Consider the following 18,276-nt stretch of genomic DNA (forward strand, 5'->3'; position numbering starts at 1 on the left):
TTTCTATAGTGGCAAGGCAAATGGGCAATACATCTCAAAAAATGACTAAGACATAAATTTAGTATACCCAATTTAAGTATGAATTGAAATGCTATTATGTTTAGTGTCTCTTGAAAAAGAAAATGCTAAATATATTAATATTTTATGTGATTAAAAAATGCACTTTATAGTCTATTTCAATAAATCAAGTTTGTGTGAGAGAGAGAGTTAATGTGAGCTTTTTTGCGTGTGGACGTCTTAGCTCAGTGCTTTTCCTTGCTCCTAAAGGGTTGTAAATTTTTATGGGCTTGCCAATTTTTGTGAGCTTGTTGTAAACCTTAGGTGAGCCGAGCCTGAACCAGAATCGATTCAAATATAATTATTATTATATATATATATTAAAAATATATCAAAAGTTTTTGACTCGTTTTAAGGTTTAATTGTTTGAGCTCGACCATTTAGCTTGAATAATAGATTTGATTCAGCCTTACTTAAAAATAGTGTAGTTCAAACTTGGTTGCGCTCGGCAAGAGCTAGGTCTGGTCCAACTTGAATTCAACTTAACATATGCTTGTATCGAGAATCCTAAGTTAGGCTCGAAATTAATTTGGAGCAGGGTCTGGCTTGTCTACACCCCTGCTTACGCATCCACTTAAATGCATCCAAGTCTAACAACAAAAAAAGAAAAAACTCTTTCTAGGAGCCAACAACTTGATCACATATAAACTCTATGAATAGCTTCTGGCCACTTTGTTTCACATTGTAAGAGAAACTAGGGCCCAATTGTGTATCAACATTTGTGCACAAAGATGGTTTTTCTTAAAATCAAAAGGAAAAAAAGGAATCTGCACAAAAATGGACATGGACTCAGCAATTAACAACCTGCACATTAACGCTACAGTCTAGAAAGACGATCAAATTCAAGAGAACGGAATAAAAAAAGTCACTCCTTGCTCTGTATGGAGAAGAGAACTACTTTAAATATGAAAAAATGGGAGTGAAGTATGAAATCTGAAGCCAAGTCCGATACAAATCACAACACAAGAAAATTTTGAGAAGAACGAATTGAAATGCCATTCTTTGGTTCTTTTCCCTTTATCTCTCCTTTTATCACAACTTTGCTGGCTAGGTAAAATCCCATCGCCAAAAACCTTTCATCCCCATCAAGCGCTGGTACACTGGCAATAGCAAGATTGGATCCCAGCCACCTGGTAGGCCATCGACGGAGTTTATCATTGGGAGATGCAGGCACCTATGCAAAGGAATTAACAACTTTACAGGAGAGAGAAAACGTTATATGAGAAAATGTATGACTTAAATCAAGTAATGCACATTGACGAAAATAGACAAGCTTTCATCCCAGAGTAGTTCAACTCAAATTGTACTGCAGATATGCTGCTAAAGGACGTTTCTTTGTAAGGTGCATATCTACAATGAAAGGAACACAGCCGTGCTCCATCTCCAGAAATTTACATCAACATCAAAACAAACAAACAAACAAACCCCAAATGAAATTAGATTCACATTTTTCTTTTCGTCAACTATAAGTGAAGATAAAAGATCTCGACTTCCTAAGCACTATATGTGAAGATAATGAATTTCACCATATACTTACTCTTCAACATCGACATTTGGTTCTTCTGTCTAAATCCTGTTTGACCTAGTAGTGCACTTGCTCCCTCCAAATAATTACAATGCTTTCAGACTACCATTGCAATAGCAGCTATTCTCCTACTTCTCCAAATTGTAATGGACTCATTTATCCAGAGACAAAGGGTTCTGAGGTTTCAAACCTTAAGCGGAGAAAATTTGGAAATACTGCTAGAAATTTGTGCAATCTGGCCCATCCATATTATGAAAACTGAGAAAAAATCTCGATCAAAGTGAAAAGTAGCAGCCCAGCAAAAGAGAAAACCTCTGAAAACATTAAGCAGATATTCCAAGACTTGGAACATTTAAGACTTCGACAAGTAACTATAAAAGGATGCAACTCTATCCTGTCCCTCTCTAATATGTATCCTAGGAAAAGCATTATTACCTATAATGGACTATATATCTAGGGAGCAATTCATATACATAAACACTTATGTCAATTAATCTTCTCCTCATATCTTTGATCTCTAGATAATTGCTGCACTGTTTACACCATCTAAAAGGAAGAATTGCATATGCTTTTCCTATTTAGCCTCACTGCTGATAGGATTTACTGAAAATTATTACCTATGGATACCAATCATTCCATTTCATGAATGGAAGTTCCTTTTTTCATAAATAATCGGCTAAAAGCAGGTCATGCATATATCTGCATGCACAATGCAATGATGGGGGAAGATGATAGCTGACTGGGTCAATTTAACAATAACTAAGCAGGAGAATAAAGGTAATTTTGCTATATAAGTAAACCATTGAAAGATGTTACATGAAATTTCATGAAGCCAAGTGCCATGCACAGGTTTTGTATCACCAAGTGCAATATTAAATCCAGAAGTACAACAACAAAAGAATCTGTTTGCTCTTAGAAAACTCTTGGTATTAACTACAAAAGAGATAACATGGCTAATCATATTATTCTGCAAGAAACTGAATACCTGCCTAAATCATATAATTCTGCAGGAAACTTAAGAGACACAATGTTAAAATAAGTAAAATAAGCATTATTCCAGAGTTTCAAAACTTATTGCATGCTGCCCAAAATGAAATAGTGTACTCAATATAAAGAAGCATGACAGTAGTAAACTGTTTTCTTCTATATTTCACAATAACAATTCGAAATCAGTAACTCTAAATTAGAAACAGGGTAACTTCTTAATTATTGCAATCTACTGATTCTGAATCTAAACTTTAAAAAAAAAAAAAATCAATAGCAGGTAACAAAAAAAACTCTTCCAACTGAGGAAAGATAAAAGAAACAAAAATAACAGGTCACAGTATTTAAAGGGAATATGAGTTTTCAGATAAAAATACCCTCCGGTGGTCTGTAAATCTGAACAAATTTTCCTTCACACCACCTACAAGATAATATCATATCCAAAACATGCTATTTACTTGGGTGGATTGTTTCCACCACCTCCCAATCCCATCTTCTGCCCCAAATCCGCAAGCTGCTGAATAAATTCCACCCCATTGAGAATTTCTGTTGTCCCATATATCACATGTTTGGCCGGTTGTGAACGCTGCGCTAGCTCCATCAAGCTCCTGTACTCAACATAGTTACCACCACCTATCATGAAGACAATAGCTTCTCTGAATGGTCCCTTGAATTGTGCTCCAGATCCTGATCTTGGGGCTCGAGGATCAAATAGAAGGTAAGAATCCACCTCAGGGTTTGGTTTCCCTTCCATTAAGGCTTCCACCGTCCTCGTCAGTGCCAGTTGTCTCCCAGCAGATAAGAGATTCTTCACACCTGCAGTCACAGCACTAATGGATTGTCCATAAAGTTTCTCAGCCCAATCAACAATATTGCTCCTGCTGGCTGAGCTCGAAGAAGCAGCCAATGATGTATTCAAAGACTTAATCCTCTTCACATACTGAAATGCATACATGTCCACCTCAGACTCCCTTAGTGCAGCTTCTATCTGTTCCAATTCAGTTGATGGCGGTGCCTCAAAAGAAAGAAGGTAAATAATAGCAAGCCGAAGCTTGTCCTCCTTAGTTCCTTTCCCTTTGAGAAATCCCAACAACATATTCCGATCCACACTGCCTTTGGTCAGCATGTCATTCTCGCAGTCATAGTAGCCATCCAAAGACCTCTCCTTGATATGACCCAATAGCACGGTTGCAATGTTGGTATGCTTGTCAATCATCTTCTTGCGCTCTGTGAGTTCTGGAAGCGAGTTCACTGCATTCATTAAATGCTTTGTATTACCAATCAGATCTGTGCCGTCAAACTCGATGCCATCCTTCCCGCCAGTCCTCCGGTTCACATCATCAACGTCTTGCTTATATTTACTCAGCTGGATCTCAATCTCCTCGGCAACTTTTGGGAATGGAGACCAACTGTTCGAAACCCAGAAGGGATCCGAGTCATCCAATTCATAAGATTTAACGGCGGCTCTCTCACCGGGCAAAGTAACTCTGTTCAGCTTCAAACCTAGCACATCATGCACCAGCGGGCAGTAGCTCCAATCATGCTGGATCCCAACAGCGAGCTCGAAATTACGATCGAATAAGCAAAGAACAGGGCGCTGGAAGGCGGAGGCCATCCCACCACCCTCTGTAAAAAGATTCTGCTTTGAGAGCAAGTGATCACGTAGCCGGTTATCCAGCGCTGCTGCGACCATCTCCGCTGGCCCACCTCGTGCACACCGGATCACCGGCACAATGCCAAGCGTTGCAAGAACGCCAAAAAGCCCATTCACAATCTTTTCGATGATCTCCTCGATTTCACGGTCACCGGCAGCCGGATCGTTGATCTGGAGGTACGTTTGCGGTTGGGCAAGCGAGAAGAGGGTATCTTCCAAAGAGATGAACTCCATGTACTGGTCGAAGAGCTTCGAGATGCGGGCGACGGAATCGGTCTCGACGGCGCGGGAGGCCAGGCGCTCGAGGAGGGAGCGGGGGAGCGAAGAGGAGAAGTTGAGGTGGAAGGAGTCGTAGAGGGATCGGGCGGCGTCGGCTGCTATGCGTTCGACGTTGTCGGGGGTCGGGCGGACGAAGTAGATGGCGGGGACGTCGGGGATCTGCTGCCGTTCCTTGTCGATGGAGAAGAAAAGTGTGATCCCGTGCTTGCGGAGGTCGTTGACACGGATCAAGGGGGAGAGGATGGATCGACAGAATGAATCCATGATCAAGATCTTGTAAACTTCCTCGGATTCATTTGTGGATTGTGAAGAGATCCCGCTAGAGTTTGGGGATTGATTTAGGTGTAGCATACGAATGATGAGACCTGGGAAAAATGAGGAGAAAGGAGTTAGGGTTTGGGGGAAGAGGAAAGGAGAGAGTAGAGGAGATCGGGTACTTACTCGTTTGCTTCTGCCGGAGATTGAGCGCCATGACCGGAAGGAGAAGCTAGGGTTCCCGAATCAAATCAGATTAGGGTTTTGGGGAAGGCAGAAGAGGATTAGATCTAGATCTTGGAGATTTGGGAACGGGGAAGAAGAGTGGAGACGAAGAGGAAGAGGAAGGGGATGGAATGGAGCGAACCCGCGGTTATTTTGGGAATTTCAACAACATAAACGCACAGGAGTTTACTCTAAAGTCGTCAACTTATCTAAAGCACCACCGACTTCAGATGCTTCTCTTACGTATTTATTCTCACAATGACATCCGTGTCCTTCTAAGTGAGCTTGTACTGCAACAAGCCCCCCCCCCCCCCCCCCCCCCCCCAATCTTTTCGTCTCCTCTCCTCTTCTCTCGTCTCTCTTCTTCTCTCCTCCGAAGCTTGGCTTGTGGAAATGGCGGAGAGGCCCAGCTTTCTTCGCAATAACTATTGGATTCTGAGGCATGGGAAGAGCATTCCCAACGAACGAGGCCTCATCGTCTCTTCCTTGGTTCGTTTCTCCAAGAAATCTCTTCGCCTTCTCTCCTTTTTCTTTCCCTTGAATTGATTTGGATTAGAAGGCAGTGTATACATCTGTAGTTGCTTCTTTCTTTAATCTAATTCCAGGAGCTCTCTTTCTGTTATTTTTAGTTTTTTTAAGAAATATCTAAGTACCATTTTGTTATTATTTTATATGTAGAAGCTCGATTTTTCCTATGGAATCCACACAAAAGATGATAATTTTTCCTATTGCTTGCCTTATTTTTGTTTCACTCATGGGACAGGGAAGAGGATAATAACAGCAGCAAGGCAGAATTGTTAATCTGGCCATTATTGGCATCCCAAATTCTTGGAATCGACTATGCAAGCTTAATGTATCTGATAGAGATTATTTCAAATCATGTGGATTCACCTTACTTGTTTCCAGTAAATTGATCACGCTGCCAAATCATGAAAAAAAAAAAGAATATTTCCTATATTACTCCCTCTTTCACATGCATGAGATTGAAAATTTTCATTCTGTATTTACGTGATATATTACATTGTGTCCTTGGAATGCCCTTTTATCATTGTTGGCCCTGCATACTCAGTACGATCCTTTGCAGGAAAATGGTACAAACCCAGAATTTGGATTGGCTTCTGAAGGTATTGACCAAGCACGATTGGCTGGAGAATTACTTCAAAAGGTAGTGATTTTTATAAGATATCATTGAGTTTCTTGCATTGATAATGATTACTGAGTTGAACCATACTTGTTCATGGTTATGTTGTATATTATTGGGCCGAGTTATAGAAAACGGTGGGACAGTGTCTGAATGTGCTTTTAGTTGCCTTAATACTTATTATCTTAGAACTCAAGAAGATTGTATGTATGCAGGTCCTGAAGGAAAGGAATATTCTGTCAGATGATGTCCGAATTTGTTATTCTCCATTCGCAAGAACTGTTGATACTGCTAAAGTAGTCGCTAGTGTATTGGGCATCTCATTTGAAAGTTCTAGGTGCAAAGTAAGTAACTTACATCCACACATCTTAGATTGGCTGTGATTTCCATTGGAACTCCTTATCTTAACATTCATAGATTTAATTCATGACAATAGAGTACTTTGTTTCCTTAGGGCTGGTTATTACTTTTGGAATCAAGAGAGGCAGAGGCAATTTTGAGCATGAATATAAATGGCTTATAATAACCTTTTTACATCTTGGTTTATGTGTCACAGAATATAATTATAAGCAATGAGATTTCATCTTGTTGGTTTTATTCGCAGCCTATATATGTCATGTCGTGAGAAGGCTATTATAGTGTGACAAGTGAGAGGACATCTTACACTAATTCAATGACAAAGGAATAGTCTCTTAGAGATCCTTGAGCTTATTGAATTGACATCATGCCTGCATAATATGGAGTAAGATAAAATATCATTTCTATGATAGATCTACCTAGTTTTATTTCTGTTATTCTGTATTTGAAATATTCCTGTAAGTCCTTTATGTACACCATTTTTTTGCAGTACCATATGTTTATGCATTATCATCTCTTCTACTGTCTTGAACCATCCATTTTCAAGTAAGCTCCACTTTTCACAGCTGGAAAGAGTTCCTATTGCTTCTTAAACACTCTGTGCATGGACCAGAATGCATTTGCATCTACTTGATTGTTCCTTCAATACTTGATTTGAAGATTCTTGAAATGCTTATTATTTTGACAAAGCCTGACAAACCATGAAAGTTGGAAGTATAATTCATGGAAATCTTGGTTACTGATTTGCCTAAGAGAGAAGGCTTTTCATCTTTAAGCTAATGCTATCTTCATCTTGAAATCTCCTAGAAGTCATGATTCATGGTTTCACTTTAACCTGATTACCTTAATACTGTCATTATTCTTGTTTTTGGAACTTATTTGTTCTGTTGCATATATTTTCTGTAGGAAATGATAGAAATCCGTGAAAGGTATTTTGGACCATCATTTGAGCTACTTTCACATGATAAGGTGAGCTTAATTTAAATTTTATTATATAATAAAATAATCATGTTGATGGCTTGAACTATTTCCTGTGTAGGGTTTGTGGATAAACTCAAGTAAATCAAACATGCTTACCTAATCAAACCCATTCCGGTGGGCGTATATAAACCTCAAAAGTAAAGACAATGAATCAGAGCAGAATCATAGAATGATAAATAAATTCATTTGAAGTTTAACTTTGTATATATATGTATGTATCTTTGTTCAGTTAGTAATAAACTTGTACATTCATTGTCAGTATGCTGAGATATGGGCACTCGATGAGAAAGATCCTTTCAGGTCACCTGAAGGTGGCGAAAGTGTTGCTGATGTTGCTTCTCGGCTTGCTACTGCTCTGTCAGCTATTGAGGCAGAGTTTCAAGGGTATGCAACTTTTTCCTTGAAATCTATTCTCCATTAGTTTCATTCTCAAGCTAAACAAAGATCAAGTGTTCTTCAGATATCATTTCTCTGTTTTCTTGATACAAGCATGAGCTTCATCTTGAAATATCTTAGCTCACCGCTTCCCAAGTTGTGTATGCACTATTCAAGTTCTCAAATTCTTTGCTGCACCTTAGTTTGATCTATTACTAACATTCAATCTAAATTTGAAGAGGTATCACATTAATCTCTGCAGATGTACAGTTCTTATTGTCAGTCATGGTGATCCTCTTCAAATATTGCAAGCAGTACTCAATGCAGTGAAGGAAAACCCGTCTTCCAGTAAGGAGGATATTGTCTCAAAAATAAAGGAAGTGACGGTATCTTCCATCTTATCTAAACACCGAAATTTTGCCCTGTTCACCGGAGAACTGCGCCAAGTCATATGAAACGGAATTATGTGCATTTCTTATCTATCATATGAAGAGTGGAATTATTTCTTTGATATCATTTTGCTTTTCGAAATCATTTGCAAAAGCATGTATTTGAATGCAACTGCTTACTAGACAGATAACATCTGGGCATTCTATATTGCAACATAAGTCTTCAATCAAAATTACGAAATTATCAGATTGTGTTGTATGAGGTAGCTTATTGAGATTTTGTTAAATCACTGCTAAGCTTTTAAGAGCTTCCTTCCACTTCCCCCCGCCTTCATCTATCGCCTCCGGAACCAGCGAGGGGCCCAGCTGCCGGGAGTTGGAGCCGCTACTTGATGGCCCACATCCATGCGCTGGTCAGCTTCTTCGACCAATCGTGTTTGCGGGATATCGACGGCGGACTGGCACAGGAGAAGTCGGAAGAGATGATCTGGTCACCGTCGGGTTGACATTGGGGGGAAAGGTGGCGATCTACAAGATGAGGGATATGAAGAGGCATATCGAGTTGCTGGAGGAGATGCGAGAGGACGCCATGGAAGCCCTCATCACGATCAGGGACGATTCCAAACATGTCTCATTTAGTCTTTTACTGACAGTCCTAAGATTATTTTCTTGCTTTAATGATAAGAACGTTAATTATATCTCAGACTCAGAATGTCAATTTGAAGCATGACAGCTAAAAAGGGATAGTTTAGCATATATTTAGATAACTGATTACATATTCACAAGTCAACATATACTAAGGTTAAAATGTTGACGACCTTATTGTAATACATATGAACAGCTAATATGATAAGCTTATTAATATCCCAGTTCCATTATATGATAAAGCTCACTTTAGTAGAGTACTGGCTCCAGTCTCCTCTGCAACACTCTTTTCGCCACTGTCACCTGGAACCAGAATCTTAGTTTCTTCCGGAGGAGCCGCTTGTGTCACCATTGTTATAGCCGTCTGCTCGGTCTTACTTGTCCTTCCAAAGGTTTCAGGCTCTTCTTCAACCTTGTAATATACCTGATAATGCAGAAAATAGATACTCATGAAATGAGTTCGTCTATTATTTGACAACTAAATTGAAATAAAGATGATAATATGTTGACGATACCACACAGGTGCGCGGTGGCGATAGAACTTTAAACGAGTTGGGTCGGTTGTTGAAATTTGTTTCAGGCACTCCTGGTATACCTTCAGGAGTTGTAAAATGGTCTGCATCATGACCAACCTGCAAACATACAAAATAAGAATGCACTTTCTGTCCATAGAGTATTGAAATCAGAAAATCCAACTTGATTTAAGGTGAATCTTCTGTGTACATGTTAAATCAAGTGTCTCGTTTTCTTTTCTTTTCTTTTCTTTTCTTTTTAAGATTCGAAGAGCAAATTATGAATGGTTGTGCACAAAACTGTTTAAGGCTTCAAACTATTAAGAATGAAAACGAAAAAGTTGGAAATGCAAGATAAAGCTAATGGAGTTCACTACAACTATAGGGTGATGAAGTCTAAAAGAAGACTACAAGATGAGCAAAAGAGCATTGCTTAGAAGCATCGATGGAACAACATTCTATTTGATAATTTTGTGGACTTTTTCCTACATGATCTATCTTGGTTAAAGTAAGATACTAATTTAAATTTAGGATAAATTACAAATTACAACTTAGTGGTTATGCCTAAAATCAAAATAGCCCCTAAACTTTTATTCATATCATTTTGCCCCCAGTAGCCTAGACTAGTCTGAAAAAACTAAGCGTCAGTTAATAGAGTAATTAAATTATTGTAATATCCATGTGATATTAATTATCCCACTATTTGAGCGGCAATAAATTCTTTACCCATATTTTTAAGATGATTGTAATATTTCATTTTATAATCATGTATTACATAGTGATAGAGAAACAATAACTAAAAGTTGAGTTGCAATCTTGGGTGATAGAGGATAGAAGAGAGTGAAAATATATTTGGGTTTAAGTTTGAAGGATAGGATATGATGAGTAACTTTAATAGGAGACGGACAATTTTGACAATCCCTCAAGAGTATTTCGAAATATTATGGTGTCTTTTCACTTTAATTTGGATAGAAAACATAAAGTGTAGATCACAAGGAAGCAAAGTAATACGAATGAAAGTTTAGGAGTAGTTTGATTTTAAAACAAAGATTAATTTATAATTTACCTTTAAATTTAGTTTTATTAGACAATGGATAGTTATGTTGATATATGTATTTCTCTGTGTATTAGTTTATCAGATGATTTAGTCATCTGGCTTAAAATCTATATTCTTCACACTCTTTCTCTTAATGTTGTGAAAAAATCATAAAGAACACTACTCTCTCAATCCTATTGAGAATCAAATCCAATTTGATGGCTGCATGATTTATGGCCTAACATCGATCTCGACAACAGAGAAATTGAATTCAAGCTGTTTGTAGCAAACTATGTTGTAAAACAAAATAACAACTTACTCTTCCAAATCCACCAAACTCAAAAGCATCACTATCCAATGCAACTCTATACTTTCCAGCCAAGTCACACCCAACTTTGTACCTGTATGTGTTGTAAAAGAGGCAGATATGTTGTTCAAGTTAATCAACAGTGAGCAAGAAACCTAAGGCCATAGTACAAATATAGAGACATACCCCTCATAGGTGTTTTCAGGATGAAAATTGAACACAAAAACTAAGTCTCCACGTTCAAAAACAATTACCTGAAGATGAAATATGGTCGATAAAACAATCTTTAATAGTAAATGAAGTGAAAATAAGGAAGTAAAGTCTCATTCTATAGAGTTTTTAGCAAATACTATAGTAAGTATGTAATCTTGCATAGATACGCACTAACATAAACACCTCAGATTAGAAAAAAAGCATAGAAACAAGATAGACACTATGTATTAGACGTGTCAGCTCCTAATTAATTGTTTACCATGATTCAGGGCTGGAAAGGGGAGAGGGGGATGCAGGGTGGGGGAGGGGAAGGGGAAATCTTGATAGTTGGTACTTTCTTATTTCGTATCATTTCATATCTTAGGCCCAATCAGTATGTAATTTAATAATTGAAAAAAGAGCAAGGCAAATATTCTAGATCGTGAATTCATAAACAAGTATTTCATATAGCTACAATGAGAAAAGAATCAATAGCGTTTTATCAATTGTAATAAAAATATAAAATAGAACCTCCTATCTCTCAAAAAATAGAATAGAACCAACCCATTGAGATAATGTCATTGTGAGGTACAGTCAAAAAGAATAAAGTACTAAAGAAATGTGATAATAAAAAAAAGCACACAAAGAAAGATGTACGAAAATATAAATGCAACATTTTACCTTGTCCTCCTCATTTATGCTGCTCACTATCTGCTTTGTTGATGACAGGAATGAAAACCTCTCATCAAGCAAATTCATCGCCGTATCAAATGCATTCATGTACTGTCTCCACTCCAAACAAAAGAAAGATGCTTTATCAGACATATACTCTACATGGGAAAAAGCATGCCTAGAAAATAAAACAGTGTGATAGAATAAGCAGAACAAACATTAAAATGTTCTGTGAAAAAGGGTGTCTCAAGTCTATTATAGTGGTGCATTTTGGATAAAGATACCACTGCCATTTGCATCTGTATGAACATAATGATCCAGGACAAGCCACATTGTATTTCACATTGCATGACAGAAACAATCCAGCACAAGTAACGAAAAGATTGATAGAGTTAATCAATAGGTTTAAAAATCTCAAGACAAACAGTGGTGCTATCCTCGTTGCAACAGCTAAACACAAGCCACCAAGAATTATAAAGATATGTAAAGGCAAATCTAGACCAATAAATACGAATATAAGGCCTTCAAAAAATCAATAGAAAAATTGATTTCGTCAATGAGCATGAATTAACACATAAAGCAAAGATGCACCATATACCCAGTACAAGGAATTCATGACTGATGTGAAGAGTCTGAAGACATATATAGACCTTGTATCTGAGGTGATCAGTGTCAACAAGGTTCCACTGGCGTCTGCATTTATCATAGGTCCAACTGTTGCCTTCTCTTGGGAAGTCAATCCATTCTGGATGGCCAAACTATAGCAAGCGCATGTTAGACATATGGAGTAAATAGATTACAAGTAGAAAAAAACCAACCAATGTTGATTAAAGTTCCAGTATTTCAGTAAACATCACAAATTCCACATTTCCAGTCTCATTCTCTTATGTACTATTACCAGAAGAATTCTGAAAAACTATCAGATACACCACTTCAACAGTTAGAACAAAGGAGAAAATGCTAATACTCTTGTACCTCTATTCCTTGTTTAGAACTTAAATTTTTGAAGAGGATTACGGTTGCAAACAAGGAAAGCAGCCCAACCATCTTTTAGATATAATCAGACTGAATCATGATGTGTACTTTCAAAAGAAAAACACATAATACATGAAACGTAACGAATTCTCAAGCAGAAGTAGCACAAAAAAGGTTGTCAAACTTCCCCTTTAAATATCGGGCAACCTGCCAAGACAAGTGAGTACAAATCTCAAGTTAATATAACCCACAAACTTTGTGCAGTTTATGGCTCTATGCAAAATTTGTTTATTCATGAGGAAACATGTGAGGGTTTAGATCTGTTTCTGAAAATTTCTTGTTTTCCCATCCAGTAATACTTGCTCCGAACAGTCATATAGACTCTATCTCTTAGAAAAACTAGGTTGAAAAAACTTCATAGTAAGTTGTGATGTAGATTTATTCAAATTGCAGATACGTAGGAGGCTTTCTTGAGTTCTTCCCTAATTATGAAGTAAAGATTTTCTTAAATGCAGATAATCATGATTAAATAGTGAATTTTACCTATCAGAAATCTTCACATAATAAGAATTATGATTACTTTCTTCCAGTTCCTATTTATGTCACCTTCCTTACAGGTATCAATAAACATCTACCAGATAAAGCACCTACTAATAATCTATACAAACAAGGTAAAAGAAGAAAACTTTCACATTCAGTAAGTTACGAGCAACTAGCAAGATAATCTAACAAAAGATATTGAAATCCTAAATATTACCTCATTTCCCATAAAATTAAGATAGCCTTCACCTCCCAAAGCCATGGTTATAAAGTGAATCATCTGCAAAGAATTCTTAATGACTTAGGACATGTAGAATAAAAAAAGATAGGTGGATTTCATAATCTGAATAATGGCACAGTAATAGTAAGGCTGTGAAATTACTTATTGATCTAACATAGATAAAGCACTTAGAACTAATTATTTACGAGTTATGACCAGCACATTTATTAACTTTAAATGAATTCCTTAGATAAACTCATAAAAGCCCAGATGCAAACCTTATGGAGTGCAATCCCTCGTTCAACTGTGGGTGAAGCAGGTTGTAAATCCGACATGCCAGAATACATTTCCTTATCCATCAACAGAAAAGCAACTGTTTTGTCTCCTACAATAGACTGCAAAAAGAGATGGGACTTCTTGAAAATTATTCATAGAGATAAAAGTGAAATCCTTAACATTCTCCAGGTTGTAAATTTGGAGATCAAGTTATATCAGGTGTTAGCACATCAGAACTCCTTTTGAAAGGATTTAATTATTTAAATCTTAAAGAATCTATTGCATGCCACTTTTCAAGTTTTCAGTTTTAACTTGCCCTATAAACAGTTCTGAGTACTAAATCTATTACACAATTTTTTCTGGGATAATTCAAATGGACTACATTGATGTACCTGGTCATGAGACTCTGCATATGCAATACACTTTTCACTATATCTCCTGTTTGTTAGACTCGAAACAATATCTTGCATCGACCACTCAGTATCAATTTTGTTCTTCAAGAAGTCAATCCATTTATCAGGAATAGCCATGGCCAAACGGTAGTTGAAACCCACTCCACCTTCATAAACAGGTCTACACAGAGCCGGCATACCTGAAACATCCTCAGCAATGACAGTTGCATCTGGCAAAAGGTCATGAATCAACTGATTTGCCAGCATCAGATAAACAATGGCATCCACATCTGTTGCCTCACTAAAATACTCGCCATAGTTTCCAGAAAATGCAATGTTGATACCATGATGATGATACAGCATTGACGTCACCCCATCAAATCGGAAACCATCAAACATGAATTCGTCCAACCACCATCTCAAATTAGATAAAAGAAATCGCAGAACTTCCCAGTTAGCATAATTGAATAATCGACTATCCCAAAGCTTGTGGTAACCCCTTTCCCCGGCATGGAAGTAGGAATCCTGAGTGCTTTGTCCAACATCAAACCCATTTAGTCCATCTGTAGCATTGTTGCTTGCATGGCTATGGACAACATCCATCAGAACAGACAATCCTAAACTGTGTGCTTTGTCTATCAGATACTTGAGATCCTCTGGTGTTCCTGATCTACTACTAACAGCAAAAAAGTTTGTGACATGATACCCAAAAGAAGCGTAGTAGGAATGTTCCATAATAGCCATTAGTTGAACAGTATTGTAGTTATTTTCTCGTATGCGAGGCAGCACATCATCAGCAAATTCTCTGTATGAGCTTACACGTGGTTCTGAGCTACTCATCCCTACATGAGCTTCATATATACGTGGAGCTGCAGGTTTTGGAGGGCGGGGATATTTAAATATGTACCTGCATGAGAGAGCAGCAAGAGAATGTATTATGATAATGTTTCAGCTTCTTGATGAATTATTTGTGTAATCTAGTTATACACAATGTGTTTTTCAATGCAGCTTTCATATAACATGAGGACAAGGCTTCAGACCTTTCTGAAGGCGGTGGATTCCAGTAAACTCCATCATATGGTGCTGCAAATCGAGTAGCATCAACAGTGGCATATCTAATCCAAGCTGGAATCCTGTCAACCCATATTCCATTACCATGCTTAAAGCGAAATTTAACTTTGGAATTGTGAGGGATGGAAGGTTTGCCCTCATTGTCTGGAATTCTGATTGTCCAAACACCAAACTCATTTCTTTCCATCTTGTGGTTAGAGCCATCCCAGCCATTGAAATCCCCAATAAGTTGTGCTTCCCTATGTTAACAACATGAAACACTCAACAATGTTATGTATGCTTCAGAATCTGAAAGTACATGAACAGAATCATCGAAGTCAAGGCAGTGAGATGAAGAAATAAATTTGATCTCGTTGTCTTCCATCAAGATGTGCATGAGTTGGTCGACCAACACAGATGAAGTCATCCATAGACTTCATAAAGTGTCTCTGCTCTCCAGATTGTAAACTTAAGATACTTTTGAGTGTTAATATGTACTTGTAGATTGTAGATTGGCCACCGATTTATTCAGAAGGCTTATTTGTTCAGTAAGAAACAAGCTAACCATGTTCATCACTAGCCAAAAAACACCAATTTCATTGGCTTCAACCAAGATGTCTTGGCCCAAGTGAAAACCCCGAGTTGTGGAATATTGAACATCACACAAATTACTAGGCTTGATATATGTGAATTTAGTGTGGTTGCTAATGGTAGGAAAGAAGGTAATTAACCAGATTTAAAAGATAATAGTGCATGTGGCCTGAAAACTCACTGTGCAGCAGGAGCCCATTCACGGTAGACAATTCCATCCTGTTCTCTGTTAAAGCCAAATTTCAGGTAGCCTACAAAAGGTACAGGAAAACAGGACCACATTACCAGAGACAGTTTTATGGTAAAGACTATGATTCTCCTGTGAGGCACTTCTAATTTCTAAAAACAGATTAATCTAGCAATAAGTATGTCCAGTGCTTACTAGTATAATCTAACCTTGGGCAAAATCCTGAAGACTGACTTCATACTTTTCAAGCAATGATTTTTGCTCAGTGTATCTATTTGATCTATCTATCATATGGTCTTCAAATTGTCTCAAAGATGGATCCACATCAAATATTCCAAGATGTTCAGCATCTTCCTCTACAGGTGTCATAGATGACCTGTCCTTCAACATAGTCGCAGTAGAAAAATCCTGCTCAACCTAGCAATCATATTAAAGTTCAATAGCAATTAGCATAACCATATAAAGGAAAGTTCAGGTCTATGATTGTCTAGAAGATCGTTATCTGTAGTGACAAGATTCTCAAGCAGCTTACCTTCCGACTTACTAAAAGTCCATGTGGACACCAAAAGGGATATTTTGTAGGAAATCTTATGGATGATATATTGGCACTTAACTGCAGTTGAGGAGTTAAACCCTGCAAGTGGTGGAAAGAGAATGGGTGACACCATGAAAAAAAGAAGAAAGAAACATCTTAAGGACATTTGCATAATGCATGTGCTAATTTAAATAATCTAAAAGATCAAAATTGTTGCTTAAAGCAAGTTATCAAATTGGTACTATAGCGACAGTCAGATTTATATAGGTACTGAGGTTTGTAACAAAATTTTAGTTGCAAATTTTTCCTCAAGTTAGCATATGGCACTCGTTCTACAACTTATATTTATGTAGCATGTCCCTATCGCAATCGCCACGATATAATCAATGTACAGAAGAGATAATTACATCTACAATCCCCTTAATTATTGTCCATTTCAATATAGACCCCTTCATTTGATTTTCATGACATATTGGCTCCCTCAACTATGGAAAAACTCTACAATACTCCTTCCGCAAGTTATTTGCCAGAATTTCTGTTAAAAAATGGCATACAAATGTCACGTAATCAACTTTAAGCTCTCTAGGAATCATTTTTACCCTCATTTGAAGGAAAGAAAAGAGACGAAAGTTGAGGGTAAAATAGTTATTTAATGTTTTTCGTTAGCACCGTTAGAGAGGTTAGATATTTTTCATATTCAGGGGATCAATGTGTACCAAAAAGAAGATATCGGTACATATGAAAGTGGGCGATAGTTCATGGTGTCTTAGTGTAATTATACCTGTATAAAATCAAATATATACTCTTTACTAGATAAGGCATGATCAAGTTACTCAGTCGACCCATAAATGATCAAACGAAACATTACTAAGCAATAACGCACATTACAGCAACAAAAATAGCCATCATATTGAAGAAATGTCAAAACTCAGTTAAGATCGTTGTACTTTAATAAAACACAGCTCAAGAAGCTATTAAATTAAAATAAATAACACATTCTTCTTTATTATTGTTGTTCTAAGGCACGATCCAGTTAATCAGTTATGATCAAATGGAAGATCGTACTGCAACAACAAAAAACAACAATAAAAAAGCCAAAAACAATTAGCCAATTGCCAAATCCCAATTGCAGTAAGATCGTACTACCGCACTCCGTAAATGCCATCATCTAAGCATGACTGCACTCATCAATCATTAAAACCAAAAGAAACCAACAGAATCCCGAAGTGATCCACTCCAAATGCCTGAAAAAAAAAAGAGTAAAAGAAAAGAAAGATAAGATGACAAAATCATACCTCTCGGTAAGTCTTCCTGCTATGCCGACCAGGTGTTTGATGCAGGAACAGAGGAGACGAATAGCAGAGCATTTCTTCGCTTCCTATCACTCTTCTCCACACTCTCGCAGTCTTTCACAACCTTCTCGCTGTGGCATTCGGAGCGCAAGAGGGATATTTAATGCGTTTCACTCAGCCTTTTGTTTCCTAGTTTGGAGTTTGGACCCATTCGCCATCGCGCTCAGGCTTCCGCTAGAAACAAGCAGGGTGGGTGTGATATTTACGAATCTTATATGGGGCCAAAGTGAAAAGAAAAAAGAGAAAGGTCGCGGAGCAAAGCAGAAAGTAACACGTGTGAGGAATTCACGGTCGAGGACTGCCATCTCGCTGAGCCAGATGGATAGATGTCATCTCCTCTTTGACTCTTTGTCGTGTTCTCGTTTACGGTAGGATTCCCCAATGTTACAGTTAGAGCATAAGTTCAGTTATACGAGAGAAAAATAATAATAGAATACGTTTTATAATTTACAGTTTAAACCTTTTGTAAATCTAAGTTAAGTTAATCAGCGGTGAGAATGGAAGAGATAAATATAAATTGTAGAAAGATTACGTGCATGAGTAATGAAAGATATTATTTTAGTCCTTCCAGT

The 18,276-nt window shown here is 37.5% G+C and overlaps 3 protein-coding genes across 5 annotated transcripts; 1 reads left to right on the forward strand and 2 right to left on the reverse strand.

The window, feature by feature from the left end:
• Window positions 1-772: 772 nt before the first annotated feature.
• Window positions 773-5,138, reverse strand: LOC140769671 (SEC1 family transport protein SLY1). Of its 3 annotated transcripts, none has more exons than XR_012105945.1 (3): window positions 4,941-5,138; window positions 2,944-4,864; window positions 773-1,187 (listed from the first exon to the last, which is right to left on the reverse strand). XR_012105945.1 is itself a non-coding variant. In XM_073110480.1 (2 exons), the coding sequence occupies exons 1-2, from the start codon at window positions 4,969-4,971 to the stop codon at window positions 3,021-3,023; spliced, it is 1,875 nt and encodes a 624-aa protein (XP_072966581.1). In that variant the 5' UTR covers window positions 4,972-5,138; the 3' UTR covers window positions 2,910-3,020. The 3 variants fall into 3 exon arrangements, 1 of the variants encoding a protein (XP_072966581.1); XR_012105943.1 differs by having other exon boundaries at window positions 773-1,231; XM_073110480.1 differs by lacking the exon at window positions 773-1,187 and having other exon boundaries at window positions 2,910-4,864.
• A 171-nt stretch (window positions 5,139-5,309) lies between these two features.
• Window positions 5,310-8,804, forward strand: LOC140769620 (metal-independent phosphoserine phosphatase). Its single transcript, XM_073110401.1, has 6 exons — window positions 5,310-5,468; window positions 6,064-6,144; window positions 6,336-6,464; window positions 7,384-7,446; window positions 7,718-7,842; window positions 8,096-8,804. Exons 1-6 carry the CDS (start codon window positions 5,373-5,375, stop codon window positions 8,286-8,288), a joined length of 687 nt encoding a protein of 228 aa, XP_072966502.1. The 5' UTR covers window positions 5,310-5,372; the 3' UTR covers window positions 8,289-8,804.
• A 130-nt stretch (window positions 8,805-8,934) lies between these two features.
• LOC140769615 (1,4-alpha-glucan-branching enzyme, chloroplastic/amyloplastic-like) lies at window positions 8,935-17,852 on the reverse strand. The gene is made up of 14 exons (XM_073110386.1): window positions 17,648-17,852; window positions 16,350-16,451; window positions 16,027-16,234; window positions 15,812-15,881; window positions 15,030-15,299; window positions 13,990-14,896; window positions 13,600-13,716; window positions 13,319-13,381; window positions 12,237-12,344; window positions 11,596-11,697; window positions 10,909-10,976; window positions 10,735-10,816; window positions 9,383-9,499; window positions 8,935-9,291 (listed from the first exon to the last, which is right to left on the reverse strand). Exons 1-14 carry the CDS (start codon window positions 17,717-17,719, stop codon window positions 9,112-9,114), a joined length of 2,466 nt encoding a protein of 821 aa, XP_072966487.1. The 5' UTR covers window positions 17,720-17,852; the 3' UTR covers window positions 8,935-9,111.
• Window positions 17,853-18,276: the final 424 nt, after the last annotated feature.

The sequence above is a fragment of the Typha angustifolia genome, chromosome 2 (assembly GCF_048772165.1).
Source record: "Typha angustifolia cultivar Huaian chromosome 2, ASM4877216v1, whole genome shotgun sequence".
Lineage (NCBI taxonomy): Eukaryota > Viridiplantae > Streptophyta > Magnoliopsida > Poales > Typhaceae > Typha > Typha angustifolia.